Source organism: Cololabis saira, chromosome 1 (genome assembly GCF_033807715.1).
Source record: "Cololabis saira isolate AMF1-May2022 chromosome 1, fColSai1.1, whole genome shotgun sequence".
Classification (NCBI taxonomy): Eukaryota; Metazoa; Chordata; class Actinopteri; order Beloniformes; family Belonidae; genus Cololabis; species Cololabis saira.
In genome coordinates this window covers 54,204,556-54,223,084 of record NC_084587.1, presented here as the reverse complement: position 1 = coordinate 54,223,084, position 18,529 = coordinate 54,204,556, and the positions used below count along the sequence as shown (strand labels likewise).

Sequence of the window (18,529 nt, the reverse complement as noted above, 5' to 3'; positions counted from 1 at the left end):
ATCTGCAGTAACTGACTGAAGAGCAAGAGGAAACTCTGTTAACGTAGATCCATGTTCCTTCCCTCACATACTGGTCACAAACTGTGGGTAGTGACCAAGAGAAGGCATATTCAGACACAAGCTACTGAAATTACTTTCTTTTGCAAGATACATAGACCATCCCTTAGAGAGAAGTTAAGAAGTCTCCTCCTTCAGGAGAGACTGTGAGATTAGAGATGCTGCTCCTCCGCTTTGGGAGAAGCCAGTGATGAGCTGGTCCGAGCATCTGGTTAGGATGCCTTCTGGATGTCATCTGTCTCTCAAATGGCCAGGAAAAACCTCTGCTTTTCCTGGAAAAGGAAGAGCAGGTGGAGGAGTGAGGTCTGGGCCTATCTGCTCAGCTGCTGCCGCTGCAGGCTGTGATCAGCTGAAGTTAACTGACGGATGGATGGACAGACTGCACTTGTCACAATATTGCTTCAGTCCACCACTTTTTTTCATTAGTTATAGTTTAGTGAGAAGTATAGAACGTATGGCTACATTAACTGGCCAGGCCTTGATGTTAAATTTAAATGATCAGAGCTACATATATACATAAATACAACGTATTTAAGTGATATGTATCAACTCCACGATGAACACCAACGACATCCTAAACATAAATGAAAGATGAGTTGCTACTAAATGATAAATGGAGACCAAGGAACAACGAATATGTAGCACGCTACAGACTCATCATGCGACTCCCCGTTTGGGCAACAGTAAGTAACAGAGCCAGGCATAGGGTGAGACCAATGAGAGTAGGGAAGCCCACAAAGGGAGGGACAAATGCTGTAATCATTCAATGAGACACAACAAGCCATATCACAGTACAAGCAAGTAGTCCCTGCTGCCTGCATGTGCTAATCCATCCATGGCCCTTTTCTTTGTCTTTTCCTTTTTTGTTTATATTCTAGACTCTAGAATCTCACAAAAAACTTTCAATGTTTTGTTTTTTTTTTATGATTATTTCTTGGACCATTTTCAAATAAATAACTCAGTTTCCAATGTTTGTTTTGCTGACAAGTCATGGTGTGGAGAGCAAATGTAATATAGTAACTAAATGTAAATGGAAGCTCCTTTGAGAAATGGGATGAAATTAAAAACCCTTCCTGCTACAACCAGGTCAGTTATTACTGCTGTAGGTGAATAACATGGGCTGGTGCTACGAGTCAAAACTCTCACAAAATAGTGCAACGTAAGTAGTTTACAGACTTATGTTTGCAATTCCTGCAGTTCATTTTGTCTTCTGACTGTCACTGCTGTCATTTCATTCTTGCTCTCTGACACTGACTGATGACTAGAGACCAGTGAAGGGAGAACTGTAATCCCTGAACAATCTTTTACCCAAAAGTGCTGTCCAAAGCACAGTATGAGTGTTCACATGTGACACACCACTGATAAAGACCGTTTTAACTGATGCAGTTCCTCTTTTCAATTTACCTATGAATTTTTAAAAAAATCACTCGACTTTTTTGATACAGAAAAAAAAAAAATTCTAAGGACTCTTTCTCTCCTATGATTGACAGGTGGTCCTCCCATGAACTAAACCTCAGGTGAAGGTAGAGATGAAAGAGTTCATCAGAGGATGAAAATTAGGAATACAGTCATAAAAGAAAAAAATGGTTTGCTGCAGTAGAAATACACATTTTTGAGAGGGATGAATGACTGCAATTCAGACGGCAGCTGCTCTGAGGAAACATCTGTTTTAATCTGAGAAGAGGAAGTGAAGCTGAGGTGCACATAAACTTTCATATCATATAAACCTGGGTCTTTTAAGGATGTGAAACTACAAACATGGGTTATATTTTACTGAAAGTGACTTCTAAATATTCCACTCAGGACCATTTATATTGCAAATGTAAATAGTCAGAGCTCATATGGGAGAATGCTGTAAAATATATGTGCTAATAGGTCACAGAAAAAGAAAAGATAAGATTAGAACCACACTTTTTCATGATTCACTGAAGTGTAAAAAGCTCTTCTAGGAACACTTCTAAACATGTCTCCTTCTGCAGCCATGTTTATGAATGTCTACAGGCCTCCAAAACACAATGCAAACGTTTTGAATGATTTCAATGACCTGCTGTCTGTGATATGTGTTGATAACGAGTGTTTAATCAAGGTGGGAGATTTTAACATCCATGTTGACAATCCCAAAGACAGACGGGCTAAAGAAGTGATGTGCTAAAAAGTTTTAGCTTGACTCAACATGTGAGACAGCCAACGCACAAATGGGGGCATACTTTGGACTTGATCATCAGTAAGGGTCTTAACATTTCCAAGGTCTTTGTGATTGATGATTTGTGATTTCCATTCACTCACGTAGCCAAAGTGAATGGAACAGAAGTCCACTCTGCCCTGCAAATCAGTAAATGAACTACTAGATAACTTCCAATCTAAAATGTCAGATATCATTGCTCCAACCAAGCCTAAAAAGCATGAAGTTTAACCAAAAAAATAATAAGATAAATAAATAAAATAAAACATAACATTTACAGGATTCAAACCTGAGGGATTCTTCTTTTGGTCCCTTGTCTGCATATATATTAATGGTTAATACCAAGTTTGGTAAAACCCAAAAGCCACATAAATGCTTTTACAGTAAATGTTCCATCAGAGGGTTTTGTGTGTGTGTGTGGGTGTGTTTCCTTCACCAGCCCTCTTGACAGTCTCCTAACCTGAGGGATTCTAACCAACACATCATTTACAGGACTCCAACCTGACGAATCTAACACAAACAAAAACATCAATAACAGTCTTGCCTTGTTTGCTACTGTGGACAAGTTAAAAAGCCTTCTGTGTCAGTAGCATCTGAACTCCACAATGAATTTGCCAACGTTTTTACTGAGAAAATCCAGAAGATTAAAAAAGCAGTCAGTGCATCAATATCAAGTCCATGAACAGTACTGTCTCCAATCAAAATCAATTTGGAAAACATGACACAATTTCACCCAATTAAACTACAAAAACCTGGAGGATATTATGGATCAGCTAAACCAATCCTCTTGTTGTCTCCATATTCTAACCAGAACTTCCTTCTAAGTTTTACCCGTCATGGCATCTGATCTGATTCATATAGTAAACTCATCCCTTTAGTTGTGTGTTTTCCCCAATATTTCCCCCCCACCTAACCACTGTTGAAAAAGAACAATTTGGACAAGTTGCTAATGAAAAATGAATTACTTATATTTATTTCCCTCTTTACTCTTCATGTTTTCATTATGTGAAGCACCTTGAATTGCCCTGTTGCTGTAATGTGCTGTAGAAATAAATTTGCCCTGCTTTGATATGATTTAAAAATATGGCTGCAGAGGTGCAATCAGTTAAACTTGTTTCCTCTCAGTACCCAAGTCGCTACCAAGATTTGAGAACGGGTTCCTGGTCCCAATGATTATAAACTGCCACAAACAGTAGTAATGAGGATAGGTTGAGAGGTTTTGGATATTTGAGATTACAGTATCTTATCCACCCCATCCTTATCAATATCTGTATATTCCCTGATGAAAAGATTCCACTGATCAAGTAACACCTTGGGGCCCCGGGCTCCTCTGTCCAGTCAAGCATCAGGAACCTGGGGGTGATTGGGGCTTGATTCATCTCTTTCTTTCCATAAACACTCGAGGGATGTGTCAAAAAAATGCTTCTATCATCTAAGGAACATTTCTAAACTTAAGAGTATCCTTTCATGTGCCGACTTGGAGATGGTTTTACATGCTTTTATTTCTTCTGGAATGGACTTCTCGAACTCTCTTTTGACCTGTTTTAACAAGCGTTTTTTTAAAGAGAGGCAGGTTGTCCAGAGTGCTGCAGCACTATTGACTGATTCTAAATTTATTGTACTGACTTTTAGAGTTTTTTATGGCCAATCCCCAAAATATATTTGTGATCTTTTAACTGTCTATGCCCCAGCTCGCTCACTCGGGTCATCATAAAAAAACGTATTATCCGTCCCCAGATCCCGGTATGAGACAAGAGAAGATTCCATCGCCCCTCGACTATGGAACACTCTTCTCTCTACGTACCTGACCAGCAGCGCTGACTCCTTTAAACGACAACTGAAGACCTTTTTATTTGGCTTTTTATTTAGTTCTTTATTTCTTTTTTATGTTCTTAATGCCTGTTTGTATTATACTTCTTCTTTTATCCTGCCGTGCCTTTTATTGTAAATCACTTTTTTATCCATGATAAGTGCTATAGAAATAAAATTGATTGATTGATTGATTGATTGATTGATTGGTTGGTTGATTGATTGATTGATTGATTGATTGATTGATTGATTGATTGATTGATTGATTGATTGATTGATTGATTGATTGATTGATTGATTGATTGATTGATTGGTTGATTGATTGATTGATTGATTGATTGATTGATTGATTGATTGATTGATTGATTGATTGATTGATTGATTGATTGATTGATTGATGGATGGATGGATGGATGGATGGATGGATGGATGGATGGATGGATGGATGGATGGATGGATGGATGGATGGATGGATGGATGGTTGGTTGGTTGGTTGGTTGGTTGGTTGATTGATTGATTGATTGATTGATTGATTGATTGATTGATTGATTGAAATGGGTTAAAACTTCAACTCTGGTCTCATCCAAAGGATTGTCCCTGTTCATATGTATCGGCAGCAGCAAAATGCAGCTACAAGGTTTCCTGTAGCTTCATCATTACCCAGTGTGTCCACAGCATTAGAAATCATAAATAATCAACAACTGTTCCTCTTTCATTTTGGAGGCCTACTCCTGTGTGGCAGCTGGCGGCATTTATTCAACTTTAAATACAGGCAGCTGCAACAAACAGGATTTCACAAAGCTGTAAGACATTTCCAAGAGCTTTGATAGTATTCAGAAGCAAGTGACATGGCAGATATATGGATGAGTTTTAATGCTGTTTGTCATTGAGGCAGATGATCCATAAACTGTACTTGCATATGCATGTGGGCGCATTCGAAGAAGATACCAAAAAAATCATGCAAATCCTTCTGCCTTCAGCGGCTAAGTTTGTTTTTCTTCCAGTAGTTTAACTTCCGGTCCGCCCCCCTATCCAATCAGAACCTTCCCAACCCCCAGACCTGTAGAGGAATTGGATAAAGCCGATCAAACGTGTTTTCCGTGTTTGCATCCTGAAAATGTTTCTTTTCTGCCCTCAGAGGTAAAACTAAACATACACAAGCTGCTTTCAGTTTTTTATGCACTGTTTATTGTAGATGCAAAAAACTCTAATAAAATGTTAGAATTTCTTTAATAAAATGTTATAATTTCTCCAATAAGGTCTTATAGTTTGGCGGCATCGTACATTTCACACTTTTTTTCAGCCCCGTCTTACTTTATTTTATTTTTGCTTCACATTTTTATTGTATGTGTTGATGTTGATTTTGTTTTAAGGCGTTTCATGTTGCATGTGAAACACTCTCATTTGCCTCATTATTAAATTGTGACATACACATAAATCTGCTTTGCTTTAATTACATTGAATCATAATATAATTGGAGTACAATTAGACTGAATGAGGCTGTGTTTAACTGGATGTGAAATGACCTTGTTTACTTTCTCTGTCTTATTTGCAGAACTGGTTAAGGTAATAGATTTATTTAGTGAGGTGTTAACGGACCATGTTTAACCTTTCAGTCATGATTACAACAGAGCACAGGGTTACATTTATTCCATAAAATATCAGTTCAGTTCAGTTCAGTTTAACAGTTCTCTATTAATCCCTGAAGGTTTCGATTTTTTAAGGTTGAGATTTTTATTCTATCAATTTTAATTCAAAAACTCTCACCTAAAATGGCCACCACTTCATCATCCTGGATAACCTCCAGCGACCCAGACACCACGAAGCACAGACTGTCCACGCTCTCTCCGGCGTGGTAGATGAGGTCACCTGGCGCGCTGTGGATGGTCTGGAACTCCATGGCCAGGGCCCGCAAGCAGCCGTCGCTGGCCAGGCGGAAGGCAGGGTGCTCTTTAAATACCTTCCTGTTGAGGTGAACACATATGTCCGCCCGCATATCTTTGGGACAAATCTGCAGCACCTGCACACAAGTCCGGTCAAACAGAGGTGACTCGCATCCCTACGAATACAGCTCATCACAAACAGCAAAAACACAAAACAGAAACACAATACATGACTGCTGAAGCGTCATAATATGGAATGATAACAAACAATTTGTCTCCAGACCGTCAAATACAATATTTGAAGGTAAAATCAAGCCTGGTGACAATGTTACAATTCAGCTGCAAGAAAAGATTTATGTGGGACTGCATGTTGCACAGATATCGGTTTTTGTTAGATGTTAAACTGTACAGTTCAGTTTTGACTTGTAACAGTATAAAACAGACTCTTAAAAAGCAGATGGGTAAGTTGATGTAACACAATCTTAGGTGCACAAACAGGCTCAAGTCGCAGACAGTAAACGTCTGTAATGACCTGAACAAATAACTGTGAAAATTGTGCTTAGTGTGGTCAAAGGGGTTCACCAAAAACCTCCTTCTGGTCTTTCATGTTAATCTCTGCAGCTGTGAACAGAGCATCCAAACTTGGGGATTGTCCCGGGAGTTGGGTTCTACTCCATCACATTCCCATTCACAGCTCATCACATACATTAACTTTCAAGGGAAGGAGCAGAATAGTTTTCAGACACAGAGGACACATATAGCCAGTTCTCTTTCTGCGTGGTAGAGACTCACTATCTGTTGCAATAGTAAACCCAGACAGGAACGCAGAGGAGGAAAAGTGATCGCTTATAAACACATCACAAACTGCCTGAATAGGCCAGAGGAGCATGAGACCTGTGGTCAAGTTCAACCTCGCCTTGGCACAATGTTTTTCTCTTCCTTTATTTAATTCATTGTATCTTTACGTTTACTTCCTTTGCTCTACTCTAGTACTTTATTAGGGCCCGAGCACCTTCAGTGCGAAGGCCCTATTGTATTTGCAGGAATTTTTTATTTTTTTTTTCTTCTGACAAAAGGAAGGCCTTTTTGCCCCCCTAAACATGCCCAAAAAGTCACCAAATTTTGCACGCAAGTCAGGCCTGGCGAAAAATTTGATATTTAATGGTTTACATTAATGGGCGTGGCAAAATGGCTCAACAGCGCCCCCTTGAAAACTTTGTGCCTCAAGCCCCACGATACGGTTTGACGTACATGCACGAAAATCGGTACACACCTGTATCATGGCCCAACTTAAAGAAAAGTCTCTTGGTGCCATGGCCGAAACCGAACAGGATGTCGGCCATTTTGAATTAATCGTGTCATTTTGGCAAAATTTATGCCATTCCTTCGAGAATTAATTCAGCCCGAACCGTAACGTGCACCCAGGTGTGTTATACATCAAAATGTGCGTCTCCATCCTCTGACCACGCATTACTTTTCTCTTTCAAAAGTGTTACCGTGGCGACGCTAGATGCCAAAAGGCGCGCCCCCCCTTCATCTGATTGGTCCATATTTGATAGTCACCAAATATTGTATGCAAGCCAGGCCTGGCGATACATTTGATATTTCATGGTTTGCATTAATGGGCGTGGCTGACGGTTCAACAGCGCCCCCTAGAATACTATTCTCTGCCATAACTTTTGAATGGTTTGACATAGAGAGTTGTGGGTGGTGTCATGGGACTCGATATTGAGTCCTTGACCATAATTGGTGAAAATTAGCTCCGCCCCTTCTTCTGATTGGTTGTCCATATTTCCTGCTATAAATTTTGAATGTTTTGACATAGAGAGTCGTGGGTGATGTCACCTGAATCGGTATTGAGTCCTTGAGCTTCATTGGCCTGAATTAGCCTTCTTCTGATTGGTTTTCCCTATTTTCTGTTATAACTTTTGAATGGTTTGACATAGAGAGTCGTGGGTGGTGTCATCAGATTCTGTATGGAGTCATTGACCTTCATTGGCCTGAATTAGCCCCGCCCATTCTTCTGATTGGTTGTCCCTTTTTTCTGCTATAACTTTTAAATGGTTTAACATAGGAAGTCGTGGGTGGTGTCATTTCTGATATGCTTATGGGGGGCGGTGACCGTGAGTGCGAGGGCCCGTTCATCGCTGCTTGCAGCTTTAATTATACATTAAAAGTACTAGGATTGCAAAAAGCTTCAGCAGCATTTATCTGTGAAGATGGTCCCATGACTGGAAACCATCCGCCTCCATACGTTACTGTATGCTTCAGAAAGGCTTTCTCTGTGCATTTTAAGCGTCTGGCTGAGTCAATAAGTGATAAGTTGTGAGTGGGAGGTTTTTTGCCCCTTGATCCGAGTCTTTTGAGCTGAGCACAGCATGTTTCTGCACCTCAAAACTCATGCTTTAATCCAACAAAACTCAAGGAGAGCAAACTGTTTTTACACATTTCAAAGTGCATATGGCCCATGGATGACTGGCCTTTTGCAAGCAAGGGGTTTAACAATTTTAAGGGTTTTTCTTTAGAGACTGGTTCAGAATGGAAAAAACCTTAATTTTGCACCTTTAGTCAGCAGTGTGGTGCTGTGCTGAGTCCCACACTATCCTAATGGTGGATTCACACTGAAAGCGGCAATCATTTTCTATGAAAGCGCGCTGCGAGAGGCGTCGGAGGCCACGGAGGCGTTGGAGGCATCCATAGCGTTAATTTGAAGTTGAAAAATCTCAACTTCTGGGAACGCCTCGGACTCCCCTCGGAGGAGCTGGAGGAAGTGTTTGGGGTGAAGGAAGTCTGGGCATCCCTGCTGAGGCTGCTGCCCCCGCGACCCGGGAACGGATAAGCGGCGGACGATGGATGGATGGATGGAAATCTCAACTTTATTTAAATGAGCAGTGGCGACGCCGAGGCAGCGTCCAATCACAGACCGGGATTCAGAAAGCAAGAAGCCTCAATGCAGATTGTACTTTCATGTACACACAAATGTACAGTACACTCATTCACATGCATACATGAGCATAGCTGTGCACTAACAGCCTCAAACATGTGTTACTTCCCAGTAAACTGAACTGTTACCTTGTCAGTGTCAATGCCTCTGGTCATGGACCAGGTGGACACAATGTAGTCCATCACTCTTTCACTGAGGCCTTTGGGAACCTGGTAGAGTTTGAGGAAGTCTCGCACACTGTTGAGCATCTCGTGGTAGCGGTTGGTGTTGGCATACATCTGCTGGAAGATGGTGGTGACGTTACCAAAGATGGTGGCATACAACAGTGCTGCAAAGAGCAGAGAAACAACTATTAGTGCAGTCTGTCGATTCACATAATGAGAGATACAAATGTTTATTTATTACCATAACATCATATCATAATATCATGCATCAGCTGGCAAGGGAGGGATGGGTAGCATTTTGCTCCTTCTAACAGATCAATGAACTTGGTGGATCTATTTGTAATCATCCATATGGAAAGTCCTTACTGAACACACTGCAGAAAGACTTCCTTTTTATGATTATCTAAGAGGCGTGCTTGGCTGTACACTTTACAGTCTACTGTGATCAGTTTCTTGTGCTAATTATTCTTGGCTATTTTATTAAAAGATAAACAGCATGTAAACTGACTGGCTATTCACATCTGACTATTGGAAAGTGTCCCATTTCTCACATTGAGCAGAAGTTGATAGTTAAGAGGTCTCCGGTTGCAAGTTTGATAAATATGCACGTCCTTGTATATATTGACAGATTAACCGTTTCTCTTCACACTCACAGCTCAGCCCATCAATAGAGTGGAGCGCTGCATCCCTGACAAGGCTCCCTTCCCTGACAAACCGTCAGCAGAATGGAGCCAGGGTCAGTGGATCAATGCCTGTCTTGTCCAGCAGCAGCAGAAAGCTACCGTAATGCACTATGAGCACAGAGACAGCAGCTCAGAACGAGGGACTGATTGCAGTTGTCACAATAATTTCGTAGAACTTGCTGTGACCTTCAGAGAGTCTACTGTACAGCCTGTGTGGAGCTTAGCTGGTGCTGAACCAGCAACAGCAGGTCCAGAACCACAGCAAGGTTTGGTTGTCCACCATTTGTACTATACCTAAAAAAACTTGACAAAACAGATGTATACCTTTTATTTAAAGGAGCATGAAGCTCCTTTTAAGAAATGAGACTCTCTAGCGCCACCCTTCGCCACGACGGCCGTCTGGGGTACTGCAGCCAACAGCGAAGCCGGCACGGGAGAACGGGGAGAACGCGCATGTAGCGTCATTTGACGTCACATCCGCAGGACAGCGCGGGAAATTCCGGCCCGGAATTGCAGCACATTTTGCAGCACACAGCCTGTTCAAGGCAACGGAGAGATACGCTAGATGGCTCATTCTTTTTGGTTTGGAACGCTTCATCTGACATTATTACTAGAAAACTTAAAACGTATACGAATTTTTTTCATAAATCCTGCCTCAATCCTGCCTCATGCTCCTTTAATAGATATGTCAGTTATTTTTATGAAACAATTTACTTTTTTTTCTTTTTAATTGTTTCTGCACTTGTATCATTAGCTCTCAGTGCTATAGTTAATAAAACTGATCACAACAACCTCTTAAATGTTGAAAGTGTTATTTGAATTAAAAGAACCACATTAGGGTGGTTTAATCTCATTTAGCTGATAAATTCCAGATTGTTCTGAATGAAGACCAGCTGTGTTTTGTCCTCTTTAAACAGACCAGAATTTGTTTGCTCAGAAAGTCTGGTTTGTCTGGAGAGGTGTGAATGCGCAATCAAACTGATGCGGATCAAAAAAGTGGACTCTAGTGTGCATAAAAACATACGTCTTAGTCCACTTCATCCATCCAGCAAAGGAGACTCATTTCCACTGCTTGCGTCAAAGATCCCGTTCTTTCAGTCACTACCCACAGCTTATGACCATAGGTGAGGGCAGGAATCTAGACCGAGTAGTAGCTCGAGAGGTTTGCCTTCTGGCTCAGCTCCTTTACCACAACAAACTGATGCAAAATCTGCATCACTGTGGACTCTGCACCAATCCACCTAATAATCTACTGCTCCATTCTTCCCTCACTTGTGAACAAGACCCTGAGATACTTAAACTCCTACATTGGGGCAGTATCTGATCCCCAACCCAAGGGATACTCCACCCTTTTCCAATTTAGGACCTTGGTCTTGGATTTAGAGGTGCCGATTCTCACTCCAGCCACTTCACATTCCGCTGTGAACGGCTCAAGTGAGATTTCCAGGTTTTGGCCTGATGAAGCCAACAGAACCACATCATTTGCAAAAAGCAAAGACACAATTCTAAGGTCACTAAACCGGACTCCATACTCCTTAGCTGCGTCTAGGAATTATGTTGACAGACATAATTCCATATTCGTGCTTGCTGATTGCTGATTGGGTAACGTACTGCGTCACGCATCGCGTCACTTCCTGGTGTTGCGGGTGTTGCGGTCTGTTGCGGTCTGTTGCTGCTGCACGGCGTGCAGGCACAGATCTCTCCCGACTTTTTTGTCTTAAACTTAGACTGTTTTCTGGTAAAATAGCACTATATCTGGTACATTACTGTCTTTATTTCAACACTCGCTCATTTTCTCTTCCGTAACTTTCACTGTCACCAATCACCAATACATTTTCTGTCCGTTAGCCTCCGTTAGCATCTTAGCATGGGCTCTCCGTCTCCCACCGTTTCACCTCTTTGCTGCTCAGTGTGTGAAATGTTTAGTTATTCCTCTGCCTCCTTTAGTGAAGACGGTAAGTGCTTAAAATGTAGTTTATTTACAGGGCTGGAGGCGAGGCTCAGTCAGTTAGAGGTCCGGTTCTGCCAATTTGACCATAGTCCGATAGCCTCCTCAGCTAACCAGGCTAAGCTAGCGGCGGACCGGCCCATAGCAGCTGAGGGTAGCCGCTCCCCTGCAGCTCCCGAGCAGCCGGCCAGTCAGGACCGGTGGGTGACGGTTCGGGGGAAGCGTAGTAAAGGGCTCACGGAACACCACCACCCGCTTCATGTGTCTAACCGATTTTCCCCACTCAGCGACACACCCGTTGAGAAGCCGACCCTGGTGATTGGCGACTCCATAGTCAGACATGTGAAGCCGACTCCAGAGACCATAGTTAGGTGTATCCCGGGGGCCAGAGCGGGCGACATAGAAGCAAATTTGAAGCTACTGGCAAAGGGTAATCGTAAATATGGTAAAGTTATCATCCATGTCGGAGCTAACGACTCCCGTCTTCGCCAGTCGGAAGTAACCAGAATGAATATTGTCTCGGTGTGTAACTTCGCTAAAACCATGTCGGACTCCGTAGGTTTCGCTGGCCCCCTCCCCAATCTGACTAGCGATGACATGTTTAGTCGCATGCTCTCGCTCCGTCGCTGGTTGTATCGGTGGTGTTCAGAAAACGACGTGGCCTTTATTGACAATTGGGAAACGTTCTGGGGAAAGCCCGGTCTGATTAGAAGAGACGGCATTCATCCCACCCGGGATGGTGCTGCTCTTGTCTCTAGTAATTTGGCCTGTTTCATTAGACCCTCTCCCTGACATCGCAGGGTCCAGGCCAGGATGCAGAGCTGTAGTTTAACACACTTCTCTGCTGCTTCTCGAGGACCAACGCCTGCCAACAAAACTATAAGATTACATGATGTAACTGGTAACTCTAACCAGGTGCCTAGCAAAATAGAAGTGGTTGCAGTTCCCCGCCCTCCACTAGTTCACCAGGTGCGGCGTTATAGAGGCGTTAACCAAAATAATCTTGTAAAAATTAAAACCAATGCACATTTGGTACCAATAAGAGACCGAAAAATTAGATGCGGACTACTAAATATACGATCGTTAAGCTCCAAGTCTCTGTTAGTAAACGATATAATTACAGAGAGCAGGAGTGATGTTTTCTGCTTAACAGAAACATGGTTACAGGATGAAGAGTATGTTAGTTTGAATGAATCAACTCCGCCCGGCTACTTTAATCATCACATTCCTAGAAACACGGGCCGGGGCGGAGGAGTCGCAGCAATTTATAACTCCAGTCTCCAAACAAAAATTGAACCTAAGTGCAATCATAATACGTTTGAAAGCCTCACGCTTAGTCTGAAATTTCCGAGCTGGAAATCAGAGAAGCCAGTTGTGTTAGTGGTAGTGTATCGGCCCCCTGCTAGCGCTTATCTAGAGTTTTTGTCTGAATTTTCAGATTTCCTTTCTGGATTATTGATCAGCACAGATAAATTCATCATAGTGGGTGATTTTAATATTCATATGGATGTTGAAAGCGATAATCTTAAATTAGCTTTCAATTCTCTTCTAGAATCAATGGGTATCTCACAAAAAGTGGACGGGCCGACGCATTGTTTTGGTCATACTCTCGATCTCGTTCTCACCTACGGTGTTGAAACTGATGGTCTGTTGGTGTCACCTGTTAACTCCCTTTTATCCGACCATTATTTAATAACGTTGGAATTGAATGTTGTTGATGTTGAAGTGCAGGGCAGGAGGTATTATTTTAGCAGATGTTTGTCTGATGAAGCTATTGCTAAATTTAAGGAGACCATTGCTCGTCTTGCGACAGTGGAAAATAGTGAAGCCTCTACTGAAGCAATAGAGGCCAGTGACCTGGGTTCTACCTCTGATGTTGATGTTGATTTTCTTGTTAGTAACACTGCTGATCTGTTGCACTCAGCTTTAGATGAAGTTGCTCCTTTGAAAAAGAGGGTTTCTAGCCACAGGAGCTCAACTCCCTGGTACAATTCAGATATTCGCATGTTGAAACAAAGCGTGCGTAAAATAGAAAGGAAGTGGCACTCTTGTAAGTCTGTAGACTCTTATCGTGAATGGAAAGATATTCTAATAGTATATAAAAAAGCCATTCGCAAAGCAAGAACAGCTTATTATTCAACGTTGATAGAGGATAACAAAAGTAACCCACGTTTTCTGTTCAGCACTGTAGCCAGGCTGACAAAGAGTCACAGCTCTGTGGAGCCGTGTATTCCTGCAGCTCTCAGTAGTGAAGACTTTATGAGCTTCTTTAACAGTAAAATCACGAGAATTAGAGAAGAAATCAACCAGCCGGTTGTGGGCGTTTCTTCAGCTTTAGCGACTTCCCTAGGCTCTGACTTATCTCTAGACTGTTTTGATCCTATAGACCTCCCTGAGCTGACTTCACTCGTTAATAGAGCTAAGTCAACCACATGTATGTTAGACCCCATCCCGACTCGACTATTCAAAAATGTTTTTTCTCTTATTGGTGTGACAATACTGGACCAAATCAACCTATCCCTAAGCTTAGGATATGTACCACAGGTTTTCAAAGTGGCAGTAATTAAACCTTTACTTAAAAAACCTTCCCTTGACCCAGACACCTTAGTTAATTATAGGCCAATTTCTAACCTTCCATTTGTATCTAAAATTCTGGAAAAGGCAGTTTCAAGCCAGTTATGTGACTATTTGTATAGAAATGATCTGTTTGAAGTCTTTCAGTCAGGGTTCAGAATGCATCATAGCACAGAGACAGCACTGGTTCGAGTTACGAATGACCTTCTTATGGCCTCAGATAAGGGATTAGTGTCCATATTGGTTTTACTGGACCTCAGTGCTGCTTTTGACACTGTTGATCATGGCATTTTACTGCACAGGTTAGAGCATGTTGTTGGGATTAAAGGGACAGCTCTACGTTGGTTTAAATCATATCTATCTGACAGGTTCCAGTTTGTTCATGTACATGAGGTTTCTTCAGAACAGTCGAGGGTCTGTTATGGTGTTCCGCAGGGTTCAGTGCTAGGGCCAATCTTGTTTAGTTTATACATGCAGCCCTTGGGAAGTATAATCCAGAATCACGGCATACACTTTCATTGTTATGCTGATGATACGCAGCTCTACTTGTCTATGAAGCCGGATGAAACAGAACCGTTAGTTAAACTTCAGACATGTCTTAGGGACATCAAGGACTGGATGTCCAGAAATTTCTTGCTTCTAAATTCAGATAAAACAGAGGTTATCATTCTTGGTCCAGAGCATCTTAGAAAGGGATTAGATGGTGTTGCGATGGCTTTCAGTGCAACTGTGAGAAACCTTGGTGTTGTTTTCGATCAGGATTTGTCGTTTAAACCATATGTTAATCAGGTTCGTAAAATAGCGTTTTTCCATCTCCGTAATATTGCAAAAATTAGGAAAATCCTCTCGCAGAGGGATGCAGAAAAACTAGTTCATGCGTTTGTATCTTCTAGACTGGATTACTGTAATGTGTTGTTAGCAGGATGTCCAAGTAATTTGCTGAATAGGCTCCAGCTGATCCAGAATGCAGCAGCACGAGTACTGACAGGAATTAGCAGGAGAGACCACGTCTCTCCAGTGTTAGCGTCGCTCCATTGGCTACCTGTAAAATTCAGAATTCAATTTAAAATTTTATTACTTGCATATAAAGCCCAAAACGGCTTAGCTCCGCAGTATTTACAAGATTTGATAGTGCCTTATGTTCCTGGCCGAGCTCTCCGCTCCCAGGGTGCAGGTTTACTCGTAGTTCCTAGAGTATCTAAATGTAGATTTGGAGGGCGGGCGTTCTGCTATCAGGCACCATTACTTTGGAACCAACTTCCAATCTGGGTTAAGGAGGCTGACTCCACCTCCACCTTTAAAACTAAACTTAAAACCTTTCTGTTTAGTAAAGCCTATAGTTAGTGTTTAGTAAACCTCTAGCTGGTGTTGGTAAATCTCTAGGTAGTGTAAACTTTAGTGTGTCAGAGTCGCTCCTGTAGTTTCTTGTGCTGGCCCCCCCTTCTCCTCCCTTTTCTCTCTTTTGTCCATGTTGCAGCATCCTTTGCCGGACACCGGAACCTGCAGGTGGTCGTGGGTGGCTTGTAGCTTGCATTACGGAGCACAAGTCTTTCCCTGACCCTGCACCCCAACCTGGGACTTGCTGATTGGGCCGGAGCTTCGGGAGCTGTGTGCTGGCCTGCGGTCCCCACCCCTGGTCATCCCGTTGCTGCCCCCCCCTTCTCCTCCCTTTTCTCTCTTTTGTCCTGCAGGTGGCCATGGGTGGCTTGTAGCTTGCATTACGGAGCACAAGTCTTTTCCTGACCCTGCACCCCAACCTGGGACTTGCTGATTGGGCCGGAGCTTCGGGAGCTGTGTGCTGGCCTGCGGTCCCCACCCCCGGTCATCCCGTTGCTGCTTCCACCTGCCTGCTGTGCTGTTGCCGTCCCTGACCCACCAGTCTGGCCCTCGGCAGGAGGGTCCCCCCTGATGAGCCTGGTCCTGCTCAAGGTTTCTTCCCTCCTAAAGGGGAGTTTTTCCTTGCCACTGTTTGGCTTAAGGTTTTTCTCCCACTAGGGGAGTTTTTTACCTGCCATTGTTATGTAATATCTGCTCGGGGGTCATGTTCTGGGTATGGGTCTCTGTAAAGCGTCTAGAGACAACTCTGTTGTATTAGACGCTATATAAATAAAATTGAATTGAAAAATTGAATTGAATTGAATTACCATTTTTATTTATTATAAATATCTCATAGCTATCATTTTTGTCCATCGTTCCTGTAGTTTCTTGTGCCGGCCCCCCTTTTTTCTCTTTTGTGTATGTTTGCAGGCCGGAGCCTCAGGAGCTGCGTTCTGGCCTGTGTTCCCGGCCCTCCCCCCCCTCTGGTCATCCCATTGCTTCTTCCACCTGCCTACGTGGATGTCTGCTGTTGCTGCTTCCGCCTGCCTGCACCCCCCCCCCCCTCTGGTCATCCCGCTACTCCTTCCACATGACTGTTGTGTGCTGCTGACGCCCCCCCCCCCCCCTCTGGTCATCCCGCTACTGCTTCCACATGACTGTTGTGTGCTGCTGACGCCCCCCCCCCCCACCTCTGGTCATCCCGCTGCTGCTTCCACCTGCCTGCTGTGTGCTGTCGACGTCCCTGACTCCCCCAGTCTGGCCTTCGGCAGGAGGGTCCCCCCTTATGAGCCTGGTCCTGCTCAAGGTTTCTTCCCTCCTAAAGGGGAGTTTTTCCTTGCCACTGTTTGGCTTAAGGCTTTTCTCCCACTAAGGGAGTTTTTACCTGCCATTGTTTATATAATAATTGCTCGGGGGTTTATGTTTATGTTTATGTTTATGTTTATGTTTATGTTCATGTTCTGGATCTCTGGAAAGCGTCTAGAGACAACATCTGTTGTATTAGACGCTATATAAATAAAATTGAATTGAATTGAAAATTGAATGTCCATAAAAGTAATGAACAGAATTGGTGTCATAGGAAACAAGTCCAACTCACAGCTGACAATCCAGACCAAGATCTGACACTGGGTGTAGAGGGACCGGACAACCCATATAAGGTATTCCAGAACCCCCACAGGAGTCCCTGAGTAACAAGATCGAATGCGTTTGCAAAGTCCACAAAGAAGCATACACACACACAGAGACTGGTTGGACAAACTCCCATGCCCTCTCCAGGACCGTACTGAGGGTGTAGGGCTGGTCCACCATTCCAGAGCCAGGGCAAAAACCAGTATGCTCCTTTTGAATCTGAGATTCGACTATCCGACGGATCCTCCTCTCCAGTACTCCTGAACAGAGCTTACCAGGGACGCTGAGAAGTGTGATCCCTCAGTAGTTGGAGCAAATCCTCCTCTCACCCTTCTTAAAGAGTGGTACCACCACCTCGGTCTGCCAATCCAAAGGCACTGTACCCAATGTCCATGTGATGTTGTTGTTAAGTGCCTGTCTACCAAAACAGCCCCACAACATCCAACCGATCTCACACAACCTTGATGCCCTTACACCAAGGAACTTCTGAATCACCTCATAACCTCATCCCCAGGGATAGGAGAGCCCACCTCCACTCTTCTTCCTCATGGAAAGGGGTGTCTGTGGGATTGAGGAGGTCTTCGAACTATTCCCTCCACCAACTCACATTGTCCTAAGTTAAGGTCAGCAGTGCACAATCCCCACTATAAACAGTGTTGGTGGCACACCACTTCCCCTTCCTGAGCAGCCGGATGGTGGACCAGAATCTCTTCGAAGCCATTCAGTAGTCATTCTCCATCTCTCCAAACTCTTTCCATGCCAGGGTTATTGCCTCAGCAACTGCCAAAGCCACGTTCTGCTTGGCCTGTGGAACTGCTGCCAATGGAGTCACACAGACTGAAAAGACCCTTTCAAACTCCTTCAGCTTCAAGGCATCCCCAAGTGTTAGTGTCCACCAGCGTGTTCGGGGATTACCACCATAAGAGGAGCTGACCACCTTACGACCATAGCTCATGTCAGCTCCCTTGACAATGACATGGTCCACTTAGACTCAATGTCAACACCTCCCCCAGGACATGCTTGTAGCTCTGCAGGAGATGGGAGTTGAAGCTCTCTCTGACAGGGGACTCCACCAGACTTTCCCAACATAATATGTTTGGACCAATGGAAGCTTGGACAACAATAAGGGCCATTGTAAGTAAACACTGTCATATATAGCGGAACTAACAATGCCACAGTAATGGGGAATGTTTTGAGTGGCCGTTAATGTGTTGTTGCTTTGGTTACTGAGATGTTCTTTTTATGCCGGTTTGTTAGATTTTTTGCCCCTCCTTGAACCGCCACCTTACTGTGGTGGAGGGGTTTGTGTGCCCGAGTGATCCTAGGAGCTATGTTGTCG

General features: G+C 43.3%; 1 protein-coding gene across 2 annotated transcripts in view; it reads right to left on the bottom strand.

Moving 5' to 3' along the window:
• kcnh1b (potassium voltage-gated channel, subfamily H (eag-related), member 1b) overlaps positions 1-18,529 on the bottom strand; it is an 83,119-nt gene that overhangs the window by 16,896 nt on the left and 47,694 nt on the right. For both annotated transcript variants that reach the window (XM_061726086.1, XM_061726093.1), the window contains 2 exons: positions 9,004-9,203; positions 5,816-6,068 (listed from right to left, as the gene is read on the bottom strand). In XM_061726086.1, coding sequence (XP_061582070.1) covers positions 5,816-6,068; positions 9,004-9,203 — 453 coding nt within the window. The remainder of the gene's footprint in view (positions 1-5,815; positions 6,069-9,003; positions 9,204-18,529) is intronic.